The 13,324-nt window shown below is 34.7% G+C and overlaps 2 protein-coding genes across 6 annotated transcripts in view; one reads left to right on the top strand and one right to left on the bottom strand.

Annotated features, from left to right (window-relative positions):
- PTPN12 (protein tyrosine phosphatase non-receptor type 12) overlaps window positions 1-13,324 on the top strand; it is a 91,234-nt gene that overhangs the window by 39,262 nt on the left and 38,648 nt on the right. For all 3 annotated transcript variants that reach the window (XM_081243882.1, XM_081243883.1, XM_081243884.1), the window contains 4 exons: window positions 5,406-5,482; window positions 7,783-7,878; window positions 8,674-8,712; window positions 11,399-11,470. In XM_081243882.1, coding sequence (XP_081100008.1) covers window positions 5,406-5,482; window positions 7,783-7,878; window positions 8,674-8,712; window positions 11,399-11,470 — 284 coding nt within the window. The remainder of the gene's footprint in view (window positions 1-5,405; window positions 5,483-7,782; window positions 7,879-8,673; window positions 8,713-11,398; window positions 11,471-13,324) is intronic.
- LOC308622441 (uncharacterized protein) overlaps window positions 9,780-13,324 on the bottom strand; it is a 92,014-nt gene continuing 88,469 nt past the window's right edge. For 2 of the 3 annotated variants that reach the window (XR_014016630.1, XR_014016631.1), the window contains one exon: window positions 11,858-12,552. Coding sequence is in view for 1 of the 3 variants with exons in the window: in XM_081243890.1 (XP_081100016.1) it covers window positions 11,177-11,323; window positions 12,355-12,552 (345 nt within the window). In the remaining 2 variants the exon portion in view is untranslated. Of the gene's footprint in view, window positions 11,324-11,857; window positions 12,553-13,324 lie in introns of those variants that run through there. The other variant, XM_081243890.1, reaches the window with a different exon arrangement.

Below are 13,324 nucleotides of genomic sequence, written 5' to 3'. Positions count from 1 at the left end.
AATTGTATTTTCAAGTTCTTTATTACTAGTATATAGAAATACAATTTACACATTTGCATGTTGATTTTTTTTTAATCCACTGACCTCCCTGGACTCATTTATTTTAATATTTAGTTTAGTATTTTTTTGTGAAAACTAGGATTTTTTACATATCAGAGTCTTGCGATTTGCAACTAATGACCGTTTTACTACTCCCTTTCCAATCTGAGTGTCTTCTTCGCCTTATTGCTCTGGCTAGAACCTCTAGTATAATGTTAACTTGAAGTGGCAAGAGCAGACATCCTTGCTTTTGATCCACTAAAAGTAATTTCCTCACTATTCAGAGATCACTTAGTTTTTTCTCAAGCCATCTTGGAGATTTGGTTTATTTTATGGTAGAACACTGAGGCTAGTCCTATAATTAAGAAATTTCTAGATACTCTTGTGTCAAGGATGACCTGTGCTTTTGTCTGTTGAAAAGGGCTCAAACTGAGTTGGCTAGCCTTTAGAAGTGATGGATCAGTGTGTTCTGCCTATCCCAATATTAATTATGGAGATCCTTTTATTTCTCAGACCTAGGATTTATCAATAGGTGTGTGTTTGCTTGGAGGTGACAATATATATTTTTGTTGTTGCAATAGGTGTTGATGTTTGTTCAAGAAAAAAATGTTGCTACTTTAAAGAGCCTCTTGTGTAGCGAATATTGGTTTTATCTATTTGGAATTGGGCTCTTGGGAGATTGTAGAGGCAGTCTGCAAAACCATGGAGAGGAATGATTGTTTTCATTTCTTTAATATTCTTTAAATTATTTCTATTCATGTTTATGCTTAATAACAGCACCAATGAAGAATATTAAAGTATGCATTATGTGTTATACACAGCATAATACTGATTTTAAAATTCTCAGTAATGTACTATGATTGGGACTTGCCTCACAGTCCAGTGGTTAAGACTCCGTGCTCCCAGTGCCGGGGGCCCAGGTTCAGTCGCTGGGAACCCTGGTTGGGGAACTAAGATCCCACATACCACAACCAAGCCCGCGGCAACAAAGACCCAGCGCAGCCTAAATAAATAAATAAATAAATAGGTCGGGGGGGTGGGGGGGACTAAGATCCCACATACCACAATTAAGCCCACGCTGCAACAAAGACCCAGTGCAGCCTAATAAATAAATTAATAAATAATAAATAAATAAAAATTTAAAAAATTATAAAATATATATATATACTATGATTCTATAGTATGAAGTAGTGACTACAAAATTTGCCTGTGCTTTAGAGTTTTTAAAAGAGCCATTTCTTTTTAAAAAATTTTTATTGAAGCATAGTTGATTTACAATGTTGTGTTAATTTTTGCTGTACAGCAAAGTCATTCAGTTATATATTCTTTTCCATATTCCTTTCCATTATGGCTTATCACAGGATATTGAATAGTTTCCTGTTCTATACAGTAGGACCTTGTTTATCCATCCTATATGTAATAGTTGGCATCTGCTAATCCCAAACTCCCAATCCTTCTCTCCCCCCGCCACCCTCCCCCTTGGCAACCACAAGTCTGTTACCTATTTCTGTGAGTCTGTTTCTGTTTCATCGATATGTTCATTTGTGGCGTATTTTAGATTCCACATATAAGTGATATCATATGGTATTTGTCTTTCTCTTTCTGACTGACTTTACTTCGTATGAGAATCTCTAGGTCCATCCATGTTGCTGCATGCAAAGGGCATTATTTCGTTTTTAAAAAAAGCCATTTCTGTGCCCCATCTTGAACTGACTGAATCAAACTTACTGCAGAATATGCAACTCGGAAATCTTGCATTTTAATTTGCTTTTCCCAGTCCCCAGCTGCTGTATGATTAGCCATAGGTGAAATAAGATTGGCAAAATACTGATAATTATTGAAGTTGGGTAATGGATAGATGGGGATTCATTATACTATCATATTTTTGTATATGCATAAATTTTCCATCACAGAAAATTAAAAAAATATTCCCAGCTTGCATGTAGCAAGCACCTTGGCACAAGTCTTGACTATCATTTGGGAGCCACTGTTCTCATTTGGATTCACAATCCCCAAAACATTTACTAAGGATCCAGTGGTAAACCAACTATTGTACAAAGTCTCTGGCTTTGAGATACTTTGAATAGAGGCTAACATGCCACATGAATAAGGGTAATTAGGTGGGGCCCATCATTACTAGCAAACATGGTTGAGAGGAAGCTTCATATAGTTACTTAACTGTCATTGTCCTAACTACTGAATTATTCTATTGTCATTTGCCCAAAGCATAGGATTTTTTATATGTATATTTCTTATCCCAAATGGCTTTTAAAAAAGACATGTAGGATGGAATGAAATAAGAAACAAAGCATTGATAAACACGTAAACATTCTCTTTCCTGGAAACATGGTAAGGAGATACATAATTTTAATTGGAAGCTACTATGTCTTTCTTATATATCTCTTCCTACAAATTTTCAAAGAAAAGTTCACCAAAAATAAATAAATGAAATCAGCAGAACTGGGCCGTTGTACTAATGTATAAAATTCGGGTCATTGGCAAATAAATTAGTTATTCATTAGTTTTCCTTTTAAAAAGTTTGCTAAGAAGTTTATTTGTATCTGTTACCATTTCTGTATGTCTTTTTGTATTTTAGTTGCCTTTAATAGTCATTGTCCCTGGATTAGAAAGGACCAAAATGATAGAGGCATGTTACATGTTATGGCCCTTTCTAATCTAGAGACCATGAATCTTAGATAATCCTACTACTTTAGGGTTTCATAGGCTCAAAGTATGTCCCCAAATATTTATTTACTACAAAGGGAAAGATAGTAACTTCACAGTGGAGACACCAGCTGACACCAAATTAACCAAGACCAAGGTTAACCTCACAAGTAACATGACACATTGACATCCTGAACCCCTTGGTGTGTCTTCTCACTGAGGACACATGATTGTTCTCTGCTGTTCTGGACAAAATGCATAACCTCATTCCAATCATAAGAAAAATATCAGTCAAAGGAACTTTTATAGATTGGAAGAGACTTAGGAGAAATAATAACAAAGTGTATAGTGGGATCCTGGCAAGAAAAAAAGATACTTTTTTTTAACTGGTAAAATTTGTTTACAGTCTGTTGTTTAATTAATAGTATTGTAACAATATTAGTTTTCTCATTTTGATAACTGTGCTATGGTTATGTAAGTAAGATGTTAACATTAAGGGAAGATGAGTGAGGGATGTATGAGAATTCTCTATACTATTTTTGTAATTTTTCTGTAAATCTAAAATTAGTTCTAAATGAAAAGTTTTTAAAAATCTATCTGCACTACCTATGATCAAGGGCTGATTTTTCTCTCTTTACACAGATTTCATATAAATCAGCAGGAAAACATAGACATATGGGGATAATGTTCAGAGGGTATAAACAAGCAGCTTTGGTAAAAGAAATACAAACAACTATATGAAAATATGCAACCATTTGCATAATTCAAGAGATGCAGGTCTGATGTCTTATTTTTTAGATTGTCAGCTATTAAAATATATGATAACACCCAGTTAGTTACTCTTACTAATAACACTTGCATAAGTTGGTATATACCTTTTAGAGGGCAAGTAGCAATTCCTCTGTTAGGAACTTATTACCCTCTGGTACTGCCGGTAACAGATCCAAGTACTGCAGTGTTCATTGTAGTAGTGTGTCTGGTAAGAAAAAATGGCCCATCAGTAGTGTAGCCAGTTAGATAAATAATGAAACGTCCATATAACATTAAAAAAGAGTAAGGTGATCTGTTTTTGCTCTGGGAAGAGTTCTAGGATATATTGCTAACTGAAAAGTAACAAGGTTCAGAACAACATGTTTAGTATGATTGTATTTGTCTGCTTTTTCAAAGTATATAGGTATATGCATAAAAATTTCGGAATGAAAAAGGAACTTTAATAGTGTCTTTTTTGGAAAAGAGAGAGCCCTGGAATTCAAGAACAGGGGCAGTTCACTTTTCATCTTGTATCTTTTTTTTTTTTTTTTTAATATTATTTATTTATTTATTTGGCTGTGCCAGGTCTTAGTTGCGGCACACAGGATCTTTAGTTGCGGCATGTGGGCTCTTAGTTGGGGCACGTGGGATCTAGTTCCCTGACCAGGGATCAAACCTGGGCCCCCTGCATTGGGAGCATGGATTCTTAACCACTGGACCACCAGGGAAGTCTCATCTTGTATCTTTCTTTAAGATCTAATTTTTAAAAATCATATTGATATTACCTTTATTTTAAAAATAAAAGTACATAATTTTATTAAATTAATAAAATTTATATTTTGAGACTTTCTTGTAAAGATTTTTTTTACCCTAAGTGGACATTACCTAATAATAAGTATCACTGGTGAAGTGCAGTATTGAGCACTTTTCATACATCATCTTAATTCATTTATTTGTCACAGTTTACTTAATTTTTCTAATTTCTTGTGAAATATGAAAGTTAGATTTCCTTACAAGAACTTTGGCAAATGTATTTATGTATAAATGGTTAGTGTTCATCACCTAGTATGCTTGTTAAAAACTGTAGACACTTAAACCTCAGACCCTTGTATAGTATATCTAGGACGATGCCCAGGAATTTGTATTTTAAAAGAGCTCCTGAGATTTATTCTGACTCCAACTTTAAAACACAGCTTTACAATCAGACTTCCGGTCAATATGATGTTAGAAATTAGCCTGCTGGTACCTAGAGTCAATTTTCATTCATTGTTTTTTTTTTTTTAATTAATTTATTTATTTTTGGCTGCATTGGGTCTTTGTTGCTGTGCACGGGCTTTCTCTAGTTGTGGCAAGCCAGGGCTCCTCTTTGTTGCGGTGCACTGGCTTCTCATTGCCGAGGCTTCTCTTGTTGCGGAACACAGGCTCTAGGCGCATGAGCTTCAGTAGTTGTGGCTCACGGGCTCAGCAGTTGTGGCTCGTGGGCTCTAGAGCATAGGCTCAGTAGTTGTGGCACATGGGCTTCGTTGCTCTGCGGCATGTGGGATCTTCCCGGACGAGAGCTTGAACCTGTGTCCCCTGCATTGGCAGGCGGCTTCTTAACCACTGTGCCACCAGGGAAGTCCCATTCATTGTTTTTATTTTTGGGTTACGCGGGCCTCTCACTGTTGTGGCCTCTCCCATTGTGGAGCACAGGCTCTGGACGTGCAGGCTCAGCGGCCATGGCCCACGGGCCCAGCTGCTCCGCGGCATGTGGGATCCTCCCGGACCGGGGCACGAACCCGTGTCCCCCGCATCGGCAGGCGGACTCTCAACCACTGCGCCACCAGGGAAGCCCCGATTGTTTTCTAAAGTAAATAGCTTTAGTTATTTATTTAATCTTGTTTATGGTTTGTTAGGAGAAAAACCTGTTTGCCAATGGGATATAATTTATGAAATCCTTTTTTTTCTTGTAGTTGATCACAGCCGAGTTAAGTTGACTTTAAAGACTCCTTCTCAAGATTCAGACTATATCAATGCAAATTTTATTAAGGTATGTATTAACTTTAAGTATTAACTCTGCCATATTTGATGTCTCCCTACATACTAATTTTATTATAAGTTTTAAAATTGCCTAACATGATACCAACACTAAAAGGAGTAAAAATAAAAGCACAGCCATGACATATTTTTATGGGCTTTCCTTCTAGCTTCCTTATTCATAAAGAGTTTTGCTTGGTTTTATGATAGTGGAGATAAAGTTTTTCTATTTTTGTTTTTTCTTTTACATTGAAGACTTATAAACACCTTACTGATTGTTAAATCTTCTCATTTGTTCCCTTGAGTTTAGGTACAGAAATGTACATGGTAATTTCTGTTGTTGAACCATATAGGTTGTTTCCAGATTTTCTTGATGGTAATATTGCAGTGAACATTGTTATTCTTTTTTTTTTTTTAATTTATTTATTTAATTTATTTATTTTTAGCTGTGTTGGGTCTTCATTGTTGCCCATGGGTTTTCTCTAGTTGTGGCTACTCTGCGTTGTGGTGAGTGGGCTTCTCATTGCAGTGACTTCTCTTGTTGTGGAGCACGGGCTCTGGGCACGCAGGCTCAGTAGTTGCAGCGTGCGGGCTCTAGAGCGCAGGCTCAGTAGTTGTGGCTTGCGGGCTCTAGAGCGCAGACTCAGTAGTTGTGGTACATGGGCTTAGTTGCTCCATGGCATGTGGGATCTTCCTGGACCAGGGCTTGAACCTGTGTCCCTTGCATTAGGCAGGCGTATTCTTAACCACTGTACCACCAGGGACGCCCTGAACATTGTTATTCTTTTGAATAATTTCTTAGAATAAATTACCAGGGCTGGAATTACTGGGTAATACTGATTTTAAATTACAGAATATAAACTTAGATTAAAAACTTTTGGCAATTGTCACTATGTTTCAAGTGACAGCTGAAATGCAAGATTAAATATAGTCTTTGTAGATAACCTTTTTTGGATACTCTGATCAAAAGCAGTCAAGTTTTTTACATATTTATCAGCAGAGAGAGAGAGATTCAAACTGCTACTTGAGTAAAAGACTGTTTTGTTCTGTTAGTTATTCTGTGCTTTTGAATCTTTCTAGTTATATGGCAGTATAATTTCAATTATTTTATATATGGTATTTATACATTTTTTAAGGTTCTTTTTCTTTTTTTAATTTTTAAAAAAATTTATTTATTTAATTTATTTATTTTTGGCTGTGTTGGGTCTTCGTTGCTGCGCGGGCTTTCTCTAGTTGCGGCGAGTGGGGGCTACTCTTCATTGTGATGCACGGGCTTCTCATTACAGTGGCTTCTCTTGTTGTGGAGCATGGGCTCTAGGTGCTTGGGCTTCAGTAGTTGTGGCGTGCAGGTTCAGTAGTTGTGGCTCGCAGGCTCTAGAGCGTAGGCTCAGTAGTTGTGGCACACTGGCTTAGTTGTTCCACGGCATGTGGGATCTTCCCGGACCAGGGCTCGAACCCATGTCCCCTGCACTGGCAGGCAGATTTTTAACCACTGCGCCACCAGGGAAGCCCCTATATATATCTTAATATAATATTTTGTTGAGAAACATATTAAGGTGGTAAGAGTTATATGGTAAAATTAATATCTATGTCAACATTGAACAGTCATGGTTTCAAATAAAAACTGTTTTTACTAAAAAGTCAATTTTACTACAGTTATGGCAAAACACAAAACTAATAGGTTAAACAAAAATTAACACGTAGGTAGTTCGTTCTTTCAGATACTATTGATGTTTATGTTCTTTTATAAGGACATCTGTTAAAAGTTCTAGTTTTTAATTGCACTTAATAACACTGACCCACTGTATGATTCAATTATGTGCTGGTTTAGTATTTTAGTCCACTATTTTGTTTGATATATTCTTGGGTTTATTATTAGAGTATACATAGTAGGTGCTTAAAAAACTTTAAGTTGAATAAGTTACTAAAGGCAGTTATGGAAGAATCTAGTAAGAAAGAACTGTTAGCTAGTTTCAGTATTATCTTTTGGAATTGATGCATGCTTTTATGTTTCTGCTAGAGTTAGCTTTGTTGACTAGGTACTAAGACTTTTGTTTTTAATTCCTAGGTAACTAATAATTTTAAAATTAGCACAAGGAGGTTTAATTATGAATTCTGTGCACCATGTCTAATAATTACACAAAAGTAGTAACATTTCATCAGAAGCTGAAGTGAAATATATTTCGCCATTATTTGGGAATGGTTTAGGCAAAAACAGCAGTATTACTAATAAAATTTGAAAACTTAAAATTTATGTAAGGAAATATTTTTGTTAATCATAATAAATATGAAATTTGCTTTTAACCCTTTTAGGGTGTTTATGGGCCAAAAGCATATGTGGCAACCCAAGGACCTTTAGCAAATACAGTAATAGATTTTTGGAGGATGATATGGGAGTACAATGTTGTAGTAAGTATTACATGTAATGACATGACTTTTGAGCCATAATGATATGTTAATTATAGCTAATGTTTATTAAAAAGACAACAACTGATGGCTAGGATTTCTCATTAAATTTTGACAAACTTGTCGAAATATTTCAAGAATAGGGTGTGATAATACTTTGAATCTTGTCCTATGTCAGTACTAGTAAGACAACTACCAAATAAGATAGACTGGTAGATGAGTGGAGGGAGAGCTATGTGATAAAAACAATTATTGTGAAATGTTAATGGTAGAGAATAGATGGTGCCTATAGAGGGTTTACTGTAAAATTATTTCAACTTTGCTGTATGTTTGAAATATTACATTATAAAATGTTGGGATGGGTAAGCAAATGTAATAACCTTTATGATCAAAGACAGTTAAATACCTTCAACCTTAATAATTTTATTAAATGTATGTAAAGTATTGCTATTTTATTAGGTAAATATCCTGAATGCGTTATTTTAATATTATTTCAAAAGACAGAAGTAAGTCTATAAGCTTTAAAAAATTTAATTCATATCAAATACATCATGTTATTTGAAGCCAAATTTAATTTGTTGATATTTAGTTAGTTAGCCCTTTACTTCAAAGGAATGATTTTGATCATTTCTTTAACTCATACTTTAATATTAAACCTACTTTTTTTTTTTTTTGACAGGCCAGGCATACTTTTGCTCAGAATAAAAAATAATTCTTGAAATGTACATTTTATTGAAAAAACAAAATTGTGTTTAACTGATACATTCTTTATCTCATCCCACCCCCACTTCTTTTTAGATCATTGTAATGGCCTGTCGTGAATTTGAGATGGGAAGGGTATGTATAACTATTAACACTTAAAATAATTGTGGAGTATTCTTTTTATTACTTCATTTCTAGGAATATATATACCTGGTCTTTTATTATACTCTTAGCCCTAGTTTTTAAAATAGTTACTTCTTTTCTTTTTTTGTGTTCTGCAATTGCTTTTATTTCATCAAAAGGAGCCAAATAATCCCCAAGCACATCAACTTTTTTTTTTTTTTTTTTTTTTTTTTTTTTGTGGTAGGCGGGCCTCTCACTGTTGTGGCCTCTCCCCTTGCAGAGCACAGGCTCCGGATGCGCAGGCTCAGCAGCCATGGCTCACGGGCCTAGCCGCTCTGCGGCATGTGGGATCTTCCCAGACCGGGGCACGAACCCGTGTCCCCTGCATCGGCAGGCGGACTCTCAACCACTGCGCCACCAGGGAAGCCCGAGCACATCAACTTTTATATTTTATAAATACATTTAATAGATTTTGTACTGTTACTTAGTAGTCTTCAAATATTTAATGGTGGTGTAAGTAGAACGCTTTTTATGGATTGAATAAAACTGAGAATAAAAATGAATTCAATAATTCTGATTAATTTTCATCAATTTACAGCTTGAATATTCTAATTTCTATGTGCCAGTACCACTACATTTTTGTAATGTTATCTCCAAAGAGAAGAAAATTCCTTAATCTGAAATTTTTAACATTGGTAAAAACTCTGTCCATGTGAAATTAGTTTCAAAACCATTGTGATCTCCTGCAGCATCAATTCCTAAGTCTTCATTTTTAAGTGTGGGCTTCTATAAATGTGAGAAACAAATCACAAATTATGTGATGATTTGAAGTCTCCTTATACAAAGGTAGTTCATTAGTTAAAGTAAAAGTCATTTTTAAGTTGTAAAACTTCTTATGAAAAGTTTCAGTAAAGGATATGTTGCATAAAACAAGATAATACATCTTTCAGTTATGTGAGATGTTATGATGTATAAATCATTGGAAAACTTTATTTTTACTAGTAATTTTTGTCATTCCACCCAACCATATCATTCTATTAATAAGCTCACTGTATATCAGTAATAATACTTGAAAAATTAAGTTGTATTGCATGCAGAAATTTTTGAAGCTAATGTTTTTTTGATTCATAGTGTTTTGTTAGTAGTCAGTTTTGTTGTTTTGTCAGTTAGGGCTATGAATTTATTTGATAACCTTGACTTTGACTTAGAATGTGACCTAATGGAAAGAGCACAGGTAATAAAATCAAACAGACCTACACTTTACTAGCATTTGGAGCATGGTACATTGAACTGTCCCCTCTGAGCTTCAGCTTCCTCATCTCTGAAATGAATGATAAATTATTATAGATTATGTATATATGATGTTTAACATTATTTTTGGAATCAATTGTAATTAGTTCATACCTGAAATATAAGTACCAATATAATCATTACTCAGTTATTGCTCATCTGAATGAGGGGCATGTTAGTCACAAGCTTTCATTCTTACTAAGTTAATCTTCTATAAATCTGTTTTCTGTTTGAAGATGTTAAAACTTTCCTAGGCCAAACAACAAGGAAAAAAAACCCTTCAAAATAATTTAATTTTATCATTTTCTGTAAACTTTACTGGGAAATGAAGTTTGTGGCTTTAAGGCTTCTAAAATATTAATAGTATTTACTCTAAGCTAAACTGACACACTAGGCAGTTCTACTTTGTTGCCCTGAGAGCAGTATTGTCAGCTTACAGTTAATTCTAGCCTATAGGTAACAATTCCACTTACTATATATGGAACTATGAGAATTTAATAAGAACTGATGTATTTCCCATGCCAAAGGTTTATTTTAAGCTGAATTGTCACTTAAAGGGTTTCATTTTATTGGGTCTTGGTAAAATTGCATCATTTCTTGCATCAGAATCACTGGATCTTCTGTAAAGTTAGGCTTTCATTCACTTACCTAAGTTTCTAAAATGATGGGGCTTGATATTAGAAACCAATGAAAATTGAATAGTTTACTATTTCTATACCTGTTTAAAATGGGAAGGTAAAAGGGGAAACTGTTCGATTGCACTTTCTAGAATCTCAAAAGTGGATAGTTTAAATAATACATTATTCTTGTATGGCGTTCCACCAGTGGAACATTTGAAATAAACTTTTATTTAGTACTTGAAACAATCATATAAGATAAGGATTATTATTCCCATTTTTACAGGTAAAGGAACTAAAGGTCAACCAAACAGTAAAATTGCTACTTGCAAAATTCTTCGGATACCAAGTGGAGGGCTCTTTCCACGATGCCACAGATTTTAGACTTAACAAGAATTCAGCCAGTTATTATAGGGATTGTCATTTTACAAGCATTAAAACTTGCCTGGCAACTTTTTATACTGAATGGACCTCCTTGTGCCAGGCACTTTTTTTTAAAGCAATTTTTCTTTTCTAGAGGAGGATCTTTGGAGTCTACTCTATATACCAAGCTGGTAGCAATGAACAGTTTATAAACTTATGTTAATAAGTTTCTTATGACTAATCTTGGAGAGGTCATGGTAGCCCACCTTTATGGTTAGTTGGGTAAGTCTGAGAGCTCCTAGTTCCTTGCCTGTTGATGGCAGTTCTTCTGTTTTCTGGGAAGGAAGAGCAACCTGAACACAAAATATTTGTTAAAGTTCAAGTAAAACAAATTATCAATTATTTACTAACTTTTTTTTGGAAAACAGAAAAAATGTGAGCGCTATTGGCCTTTGTATGGAGAAGACCCTATAACATTTGCACCATTTAAAATTTCTTGTGTAAGTATGTATTTTTATATACATTATTTAATCAGGTAATGAGTATGTTAGACTGATAATTAAATTATAATGTGGTATGAACCTGGTTTTATATAAGCCAAGCCTTCAATGTTTTCATGTAAATCTACACTTAATAAACAAAGATGAATAATAATGTTTGTTTTTATACTGCTTTTAAATTAAGAAGCTTTGAGAATGACTTTTCATAAATGTTTAATTTCCTTGTACCTTATTATGTTAATTCTGTGTTAGTCTTTGTATATAAGTTGATCATAAGTGTTATGTATCTAAGAATAAACAAATAACTGCTTTGAGTGATCTATTTGAAAAGTGGTATAAAGTATTAGTTTCAAATTCAACAAATGAGAAAGATCTTTGATGGCTGAAGTATAGTTTATTATGTTAATCTTTCATATCTTTGTTATTCTCCCCAGAATTGTTATAATTATGTACAAAGATGGGTTTGAGAACTTCCATCCTGAAAGTAGAGATTGATCTTTTATGGCAGAAAACTTGATATGAAACTTAAAATATATACCTATTTGATGAGCTGTGGAAGTGAATTAAATTCAAGTTCTAAAACTAACAACACAAATCTGAGAAAATGAATTAAAAAACAAAAGCAGTGAAGGAACAACAAAAAAGAAGTAAAATATAAGCTTTAGAATAGAACCAACAATTTGCTTAGGGTTACACATGAAGGTGTCTTTTTTAATCACTTGAAAGAAATATATTGTCTTATTTACTCAACTCAAAATACGATGATTAAACATACATGAAAATTAAATAACTTCCCTGTATTAGTCACGGTTTTCCAGAGAAACAGAAGCAGTAGGATGTTTATATATATAGAGAAAGAGGTTTATCATAAGGAATTGGCTCACATAATTATGGAGGCCGGCAAGTACAAAATCTGCAGGGGAGGGTGGGCAAGCTGGAGACCCCCGAGGAGCTGATGCTTCGGTTTCACGCTGAGGAGCAGCAGCCTGGTGACCGAGAGCTGATAAAATAGTTCTAATCCGAAGGTGGGCAGGCTGAGACCCAGGCAAACTGATGTTCAGCTCCAGTCCAGAGACAGTCTGCTGTAGAACCAAGAAGAGCTAGTGTTACAGATAAAAGCAGTCTCCTGGAGAATTCTCTTACTTGGAGGAGGCTGGTCCTTTTTTTCTGTTCAAGCCTTAACTGATTGGATGAGGGCCAGCCACCTTACAGAGAGCAGTCTGCACTACTCAAAGTCCACGGATTTAAATGTTAATCTCACCCCAAAACTCCCTCACAGGAACACCAAGAATAACGTATGACCAAGTATCTGAGCACACCATGGCCCAGCCAGGTTGACACATAAAATTAACCATTACATTACCCATCTCATAATTGCTTGTTTTTGACTTTGTTTTCCATGGTTAAATGAAATATAATTTCTGTGATTTTACTCGCCATTGGTGAATTCAAGAAGTCCTTAATTTTATGACTTATTTGTACTTAGGACTTATGAATTCCTCTGATGCTACCAGAAATTTAGTGCTTTCTAGGTTTATGTAGAAAGGACTCAGACTGTTTTACACAGTCTCCTTTATAAATACAGTGTGATTTTTGTAATGTTAACTGTAACTCATAGTTAAGTGGCCTGGATTTAAAGTGTAGTCAATACTCTAAAGTCCTGGTTAGAACTAACTGTTTGTGGATTAAATTTAAAAAATTTAAAAATCCTACTGCATTTCATATTGTTTGGAATGAATAAAAACCAATGCATAACCATATTGTACTCCTGTGAGGGAACACTACCCCCTCACCAGTTCAGAAAGTATTCTACAATATTAAGTCCCTGGACAGTCCAGGAAACCTAGTTCTGTG

Source organism: Mesoplodon bidens, assembly GCF_964165515.1.
Source record: "Mesoplodon bidens genome assembly, chromosome: 9".
In the NCBI taxonomy this organism is placed as follows: domain Eukaryota; kingdom Metazoa; phylum Chordata; class Mammalia; order Artiodactyla; family Ziphiidae; genus Mesoplodon; species Mesoplodon bidens.
The sequence above is the reverse complement of the archived record's forward strand: the minus strand, read 5'-3'. Positions and strand labels throughout refer to the sequence as shown.